Source organism: Eupeodes corollae, chromosome 1 (genome assembly GCF_945859685.1).
Source record: "Eupeodes corollae chromosome 1, idEupCoro1.1, whole genome shotgun sequence".
Classification (NCBI taxonomy): domain Eukaryota; kingdom Metazoa; phylum Arthropoda; class Insecta; order Diptera; family Syrphidae; genus Eupeodes; species Eupeodes corollae.
The window spans coordinates 140,906,643-140,915,579 of record NC_079147.1 but is presented as its reverse complement, the minus strand read 5'-3'; the positions used below and the strand labels follow the sequence as shown (position 1 = coordinate 140,915,579).

The following is an 8,937-nucleotide window of genomic DNA, read 5'->3' as shown; positions in this document are numbered from 1 at the left end:
GTCGGAAAAGATTTCACCGATGCTCAAAGTGAAAAAAGGTTTTAAATAAGTCAATGTTACTTTTTCAACATCGTTCTGGAAAGAATTGTGCAAAACTCGATTCTAAACACTAGAAGCACAATCTTCTATTTCGAGAATTGCGACGGATGCGCGGGCTTAGTGATCAATAAGGGTAAGACCAAGTTATGAAGAAAGGACACTGAACGACGACAACGTTTTGGACAAAAACGTCACCATGGACAACTTTACCTTTAGGTAAGTTGAGGACATTGTCTACCTAGGCACAGCTATAAATTCCGAAAACTACGCCAGCACTGAAATCAAACGAAGAATATCTCTTGCAAATCGCTGCTTCTTTGGATTTTGAAGGCTATAAAGTAGTAAGGTTCTCTCTCGAACAACTAAGTTACCCCTATTTAAGGCACTCATAAAATAAAGATAAGAACGTCTAAGGATACTTAGAGAGACAAATTCTTCGGGTAAGTGGAACAGAAGATATAACTACGAACTGTACGGAGTGATCCAGTCAAAAGAATTAAAGTCCAACGACTTGGATGGCTGGGTGATTAAGTGCGAATGGAAATCAATGCTTCAGCACGGAAAGTCCTTAAATCTAATCTATAGAGACGGCGGCGGCGCAGTAGAGGAAACCGCAGCTATTAGAGGCACTTAATCAACGGAGCAGCTCCGAGAGACATAATTTTTGGTTAAACGGCTTCGTCTATAAACAAAATTTATAGACCTTATTTTTGGGAATCGACATTACATAAAAATGAAACCTCTTATTGGTAATTAATTGTAGTAAAATAAGGCATATACAAGAATTAGAGAACAATCTCAGAGACAAAACTAACAAGCTTCGGTTTGCCCGAGGGGAAATTATTGAACTTTTATTATGCTAAATTTGAGTTCGTTGTCGCAACTTATAGCTTGATAGATTAGAAATCAAATGGCGTAGATAAATTCTAAACGATATGCGTGGCACCGAGAAAGTGTGTAATTGTCATCGAGTATGTTTTAATTATTTTGTTTCTTCTGTAAGTTAAAGAAGATGCGAATCAACTTGCTGTATAAGATTGATTTATAGAATAGTATCTTATATGTATGTAGTAATCTATTCCTGTCATATCTTTAACAAAGTTCATCATAATGGTTTTTAAGACTTTATTCACTTCGAAAAACAAAATGTTTCAGTCTTTCCGTAGGAACAGTTAAACGCAAATTATCATATAGCTTTAATTTTCTTTACAACGTATCTACTGGTGTATTTATACAAATATTTCGTGAATTGATCCGAAATGTGATGTTAGTAGATAATGGTTAGTCGAATAGTATTAAGTGAATTTTCAAAACGCACCTGATCCATTGCTGCCAAACCAAAGGGCAACGAGATCTTCATTTGGCGAGGAGTGATAGTGGTTCCCGTACAAATAAGGACTAGGATAGTCTAATAATACTCGACGAGATGAAGGAGATTCAGCTAAATTATTTTGGAACAAGAGGATATAAAGTCAAAATGTCATAAAGGACAACATAACAACATCAAAAATTAAACATCGTTTCCTTTTTTTCTTTTTTATTTACCTTGAATTTGAGCAGCGTACTCGGAAGCCTTTTGCAAATTAATTCTAGGTCTTGGAAGTGGTTTCGGAAGATATTGTGAACTGGAGATTGCTGCTGCTGTTGAAGAAGTTGAAGTTCCACTTGAGCTTCCCGATGAAGAATCCAAAAGAAGTTGTTGAACTTGAAGAATATCAACGTATTCGTCAAGTCCAGACCCTGTTGAAGTATGTGATGGAAGAACCGTTCGACCTGTACTTGTAAGAGGTGGGGGTGGTGGTGGTAGCGGAAGTTGAGAGAGAGGATGTGGATGCAAATAACTTCCACTAGAACTAGGATTGCTATAAAATCCGTATTGTGGAATTGATAGCTGCGAGGCTGTTGATGTCGGAGGCAAAGCTGATTCAGAAGTTGGTCCGAAAATAGACGCCGAAGACGAAGACGATGACGATAATGATGATGATGTTGTAGTAGCTGTTGCTGTTGTTGCACTAATTTGTGCCTGTTGCAGTTGTTCTGGATCGTCTGATATTGGAATTTGATGATGGAGACTGCCACTTTGATGATCAGATTCACGACGCATTGCTAACAACATTTTCTCCCTTACAGAAGTGGTCTTGAGATAATTGACGTTTTTGATAATTATAAAGGACTATAGTTCTTCTAACTGCTGACAATTCAAACTCCATTGATATTTTGGAAGCAGATGGGGACTTTATGATATATTTCGTGTTCAGTCTTATTCAGTTAAATTTTCATCTTATATGTGCACTATTTTTATTTTAATAATAAACTTCAACTTTGAATAGAAGACTCCTGAAATGAAAATAAAAAATACAAATAAAATAAATAAATGTAAAACTAAATCAAAAAGTTTAACATTTAACTTTAAACCCGTCTTAAAGAAAAATTGAAAAACAAATAGGGACTACGAGGGATAAAGTTTCTTTCCTTTTCCTTCGTGTCCTTTATAATAATAGTTGGTAGTATGTTTACTAAGAGTTAAGTATTAAAGTTAAATAAACAAAAAGGACATTAAGTTGCGTTTCTAATTGTGAAGAAGTTAAGTTTACTGATGTTGCAAGGGCTGTCCATCATCGTCGAAAAATGAACTACACTGTACAGGTTTAACATCTTCCTATTAAATCTTAAGACTCCAATGAAAGATAATGTCAGTTTGACGATGATCAAACAATAACACAATCATATAAAAGGAGCTTGCAACAAATTACATCATTTTTTCAAGACAAGAAATCATCTTAGATCGTATCTTTTTTGTGTGCATTTGAAATTCATCTCACGAATAACCATTTATGGAAATGAATAATAGCGTGCAGTGCAATAACGTTTTGAGTCTGACATCTAAGTGTTAACAAGAAGTAGAAAACGATTTGTAATTATCATTATTAATGCATCAGCAGTGTAAAGAGACAATCAAGCATTCACCTATCAAACAACATCACCATAAAACGTCATCTTAGTAATCATCATCATCATCATCATACACGTCAACACCAATGTTTGATGTTTAGATAACTTAACTTCCATGACATGTTTTATGGTTAGAAGTGTTTTAAACATTTACTGCGAGATGTGCAACAGTGCAAATACATTATTTGAATGGTGGTAATCTTCCTTATTTTTGAAAGCAGCCAAGTGGAATAAAAAAAACAGTCATCAATAATAGGCACACAAAAACCGTTTAAGCGAAACTTTAAAAATTGGTAACAGTTTATAGGTTTTAAATCTAGTCTAGGTCAACGAAGATTAACTACTCTCTTACACATGATATGACTGAGGCCTTTAAAAAAGGAGCTAACGATCGAGTTAGTTTTGTCTTCTTTTATAATAATAAGCTCACACTCAGGGCATTTTTGATTTCCTTATTATGCCAAGGCACAGAGTATTAAAATATTCCACATTCGTGCAGTACGACTAAAGAACGAATCTGTGTATTAAACAGTACGACTGAAGTTGGGCGAGTATAACGGTTGAGGTAGGAATGCAACTGGCTAATTTGCTAGAGCATAATTAATAAAAATAACGGTGATTTTTCAATTTGAATACACTACGTTCAATACTATTCGGGAAGCTTCAGGGCAAGTTATAGCAATCATTGGTTTTCATCGTTATACTTTTTGTTTCAGGGTTTAAAAGTAAGTAAAAGAGTCAAACTTGTTTCAATGATGAAATCGTTTTCAATGAACAGACCAATGTTATTTCACTTTTCGGAACATAATTGTTACACTGAAAGCGTTCTATTTTCTTCGTATTTCTAGCCGTCAATTTTATTATATTGTATATTATTACTATATCAATGATCGTCTTTAACCTCTAATCAGGAAATTTTGTGTCCAATGACAGAACCAACCAGTCAAACAAATTTAAATAATTAGAAGTTATGGAAGTATAAAGATAATAGCCCTGTCAGAGGGAAGAAAAGCTACTTGCATCGTCTGAGGAAATCCAGGCATCTAGCGACATTTTTGACCGTTTCGCGTATTTGTCCTTCTAGAAGAAGTGATTAGAGCTACTAAAAATCCTCCTCGATATTTGATTCCCACATTAACAGAATTTAATAAGCTAAGAGCTTGAAGATCCACATTTCAGTTTACTTGCAGCAACAGACGGAGCTGGATGTGGTTTCAATTTTTGTTTTTGAAGTTTTAAAATCACGAAAGAGATCGAGTGCGTTATCATTTTAAATAAAGAGATGTCAAATTAAAATTAATTAATAATTTAAAAAAAAAATGGGTGGCGCAACAGTCCGTTGAGAACTAGAAACTAGTGAATTACAATTCTCAACCCTTCCGGTGTGCGAGTACTGTTGTTAGGAACGGAACGGCTATTTTGAGAAAGCCCTTTTCAAGATAAGAATTACTCTTAGAAAATTTGTCAATTCCTCGCAATAGGTAAAAACTTAAGATGGCATAGGCAGAGATCGAACCCAATTAAGGCCTCTGGCATGACAGTCCAACGCACTAACCATCATGCCACGGATAATGTAATTGCTTGTCAAAAATTAATAGCAATTAGGTTTAAGATTTTTAAAACAATATCTGTTAGATAGTTAAGTTAATTTTCTTCGTCTGACATTCTTGCTCAAATGGTTTTCGTTTTCATTTGATGTTCTTTAAAATGTTTGAATTTTATATTGACACATTTTTTGTCAATTTGATTTTATCACTACAGGATTGCTCCACAGTTATTTAATCCTTAAATCGTTTTTAAAAACAATTGTTTTAACATATGTATCCACTTAGTTGGAATTTCAAAGTAGTAAAAACACTTAAGAAATCATTGTTTAGACGTTTGATTTCAGTGCAAATGCTTTGGAACGATAGAAACAAAAATCATAAATTGGAAGAATAATAAAAAAAAGCAAAAACAAGGGTTTTCGAGCAAATGGTTTTATTTTCCGCTAGTCGAGAAGATTCCTGTTTTGAATATCTGAGAATATTGCTTCAATACTCATAAAATTGACAAAAACAAAGGTTATCTAGACTTCTCATAGCTTTGTAGATAAGGCATTCTATGAATGACATATTACAGCATCATGATAAAAATAACATCACAAGAATTCAAGGCAGTCCTAGAAGTTCATTAAAATGATGCAAATTTTTATTGAAAAATCAACTTCAGTGATGAGGTTCATTTTGAACTGGAAGGCTAAATTAAAAAGTAAAACAAAATCGAACGTGTCACCATTATATACGTTCTACTTTTTGGTGCTGTTTTTGGCTTAGAGATGAGGTTTGACCTAATACAAAAATAAAACAACAGCTCCCAGGGAACAAAGGCATAGTGAGTTACAAATTACTACACTCAGTCAGGGATGGAGGGACTTACAGTTAATAGGCCGAATTGGCCACAGAGATCTTGTATTTTAACACCCTTAGACTTCTTGAACTATTAGGTCCAAGCCAATGTTTTACAATCTATCCAAGAAAATAGTTATGGAAAAACTCATGGTATATAGTAGTTCGACTAGTACTGCCATCGTAGCTTTCGCCGTTTAGCTCATATCGTTTCCTACTTGTGTGGCATTACTTCCTCTTAACAATTATTAAATTAAAGATCTATTCGTTTCTCTTAAAAATTAAAGATACTACTTTTTTTTAGTGGCAATTTACAATTTGTTCTTGCAAATTTTAGTTTAGTTCTTTAAAACCTTGTATTCTGACACTTTTCGGAACTGCATCGATCCATTATCAAGTTGATAGCCAATAATGGATGGTTATAACTGGCACTCAAGGGGTTATTAGTACTCTTTATATTTTTATATTTAAACAAAGTGCGAGAGTTACACATTGGTCTTTAAGTTCTGAATATCAAAATAAGAGGGAAAACAGAGTTTTCTAAAGTATTCCACATTCTCGATGTGTGGTTCAAGGAAGAATCTCTATATTTGACAGTGCTCTTGAAATTCAGCTCAAATGTAAACTGATTAGTATTCCTTAAAGGCCGAGTATTACAGCTGAACCGTTAAATGCTAGCTATTTAAATGTTTCGGTTATAGATCTATTGTCTATCATTTCTCTTTTTTGAATTCTACCCAAGAGATTTAAAGTTATTTTAGGGGCACCTGCCAAAATATGTGAGTGTTATTCAAGTTTTGGACGAATGAAGGCTTTTAGTAAATTACAGCCAGATTAGAAGGGGTGACATATTTCTTGCACCGTCGGAAAAATCCTAAGCACCTTGCAGCATTTTTGACAATATCGAATGTGTGATCATTCTTTAAGAGCTTCCTAGATGCAAGTGACACCCATAGATAGCGGCATCGAGAGTGTGTTAGACTTTAATGGGTATATCATACGGTGCCGTTGAAGTTCCACATTCGAAAACAAGGATTTGAATCTCGAAAGGAATATGAAAAGCTGAGGGTACTTTCGTCACTGAAACATTATTGTTTCTTTAACTTTCTTTTGAAATATCTTTTTGTTATTAGTCAACCTGGCAAGTTACAGCATCGTGTAATATGTGCAAGTTATAGTTGCGAAGATTCTCACGTTGCACCCTTTTTATAAGGTTAATAGTCGTCCTTCAAAGTCGACTATGCAAAGTTTGGTGGACAAAGACACAACGAAACGGATGATCTGCTAAAAGCATAGCTGCTGTCCGTTAAAATGTGCAGCAGAATCCAAAGCAGTCAATTCCGTGTGGCTCACAAGCACTTGACCAGCCGCCGACCACATGATGGTGTGTTGTTGGAAGTTGATCCCAATGTTCATCAAAAAATCATCTATATTGATGAGAGCCATTTTTGGATGAAAGTGTACATGAATAAGCATGTCTAGATTTGGGACAACATCAAAATAAGCAAAATTCACGAGGTGTCAATGCATCCAAACAAAATTACTGTTTGGTGTGAATTTTGGGCTGGAGTATTCATCAGTCCGTTCTTCTTCTTCTTCTTGCTTAAAAGGCCATCGCAGTCAACGGCGTTCAAGTCAAGTCATCAAAAACTGGACCTTTCGAAAGCGTGCCACCAGCAAAGCTGTTGATATAATGTAAACGATTTTATATTTCACGCATAATGTCACTGGAAGGCCTCTCAAATAAAGATAAAAATGTATTGAATTTCAATTTTAAAATCGACCCGCCTTCAATGGAAATCCTCTTATTTGAGTTACAAAAATCATTACTTTTTTTTCCTAACTCATGAACTTATGATATTAAATTTTGAACTATTGGAATATTTTCACTGTTTTTATAATCTTCTTTTAATATTTCTGGAATACAACTTTTTCATTTAAACTTTCTCACCTGTTGCTCTCGATTAGTTCTCCAAATTTCCTAAATTGACACACATTTTTTCAAAACTCACATAGAAACTATTTTTTTTATGAAAACAAAAAAAATCTCCAAGGAAAAAAAAAAACATAAAAATATCAAAAACAAAATATCACATCACACAAAGAACAACTCTAAAATAAACAAATTGACGTAAGCTTTCAAATTCAAAACCAAAAAACTTAAAAAAAAACTATTTTCAAAACATTTGCTTTTTGAAACAATTTTCTAAAAAAAGAGCACCCGTCCGAGTATCACGTCTTGGTCGTGGTCGTTGGTGTCGTCGTCGACTTCGTCGGTAAAGTTGTCATTTTCACGCACAATAAAAAGCCGGCGTCATGTTGATATAAATAAAACAGAAAACAAAATCACTTTCATTTATGTATGTACGACGAGTATTCAGGTATGCTTAAGTAAAAATAAAACTAAAAACTTTCTCAAAACAGTTTTGAAATTAACTTTTCAAAATATTTCAATATATTTTTTTTTTTTCATAGAAGTAACGAAAGAAATATCGAACCAATCCGCTAAAACAAAGTTTTTCTGATACGGTTATTTCAATTTTGATTAATTCTTTCATCGATTGCACGATTATATTTTTGTATTTTGTTTTTTTTTTTTGTGAAAAAAAGAAAAATCAGTGTGTCCGTTCGCAGAGGAAAACCGCCACTGATCGAAAACAAAATTCGAAAGGCAGCACAAAAAGTCCGAGCTATAGCACGTTTCACCGGCTGTTTTTCTATTTGTGATTCTACGAGTATAATATTATGTTCTGAACGGAACGGTCGTCTCGGCTTTACCGGCGACAATCTGCCTCAATGTGCGCTGCGGCGGTGGCGGTACAACGACACGAAGGAAAATTCTCAACTTGTTGCGGCGGCGGGTGTTTGGTAGAAAATAAAACTAAAAAAAAATACTCTCAGTTTTCCATCCAAAGAAATGTGAAAGTGAAAATCAACGCAACGAAAATATTTCAATGAATCATATTTTCACTACACAACCACCCAACGACGACGACCGACGACGCTGACGTAGGGGGCGAGTGAGATTTGTTGCTGTAAAATGAGAACAGAACATAATTTTTTCTCTGTTTACGAGCAAGAGAAAATTTTTTTTCAAAAAGTCTCGTCGTCGTCCTCAAAATATTCGAATAGATACACTTGTTGAGTTTGTACCACTTTATCTATAGATATTATCCCTTAAACTAAGCTGTGTGGATTGTGGAACCTAAAGTTGCCGGTATTGTGAACATTTTCCACCTGCCGCTGCCAGCGCCACCCCGCCACCACTCGACTCTTCCATATAGACAAATGACTCCTACACAATATCTTACCCAACCCCATGAGAGAAATCAAATCGAGAATGTCGTGAGAGAAAGAGACATGCGGCGGTAAAATAAAGGCTGAAAAATTGATAAACTGTTGATCCGTATTCATATAGGAGGTTTATTCCTTTTATCATAAGAGGCTTGTAAAACAGGAACAGGGCTGAATTCCTACAGAAAATGGGCGCCTATAATCAAACTTATAGGATTCAACAGTAAAGGTACTTTTTGGGATATAATCGTTTACACAAAAGGGT

General features: G+C 34.7%; 1 protein-coding gene across 1 annotated transcript; it reads right to left on the bottom strand.

Annotated features, from left to right (window-relative positions):
- Positions 1–1,346: 1,346 nt before the first annotated feature.
- Positions 1,347–7,405, bottom strand: LOC129945185 (uncharacterized protein DDB_G0271670-like). Its single transcript, XM_056054846.1, has 3 exons — positions 7,330–7,405; positions 1,585–2,376; positions 1,347–1,480 (listed from the first exon to the last, which is right to left on the bottom strand). Exons 2-3 carry the CDS (start codon positions 2,153–2,155, stop codon positions 1,347–1,349), a joined length of 705 nt encoding a protein of 234 aa, XP_055910821.1. The 5' UTR covers positions 2,156–2,376; positions 7,330–7,405.
- Between the last annotated feature and the right edge of the window lie 1,532 nt (positions 7,406–8,937).

Bases quoted from the DNA above. Each gene is read 5' to 3' on its own strand.
- LOC129945185 (XM_056054846.1), bottom strand. From the start codon at position 2,155: ATGTTGTTAGCAATGCGTCGTGAATCTGATCATCAAAGTGGCAGTCTC. The intron at 1,481-1,584 runs GTAAATAAAAAA...AAAATAATTTAG, and splicing joins GTACGCTGCTCAAATTCAAG to CTGAATCTCCTTCATCTCGT.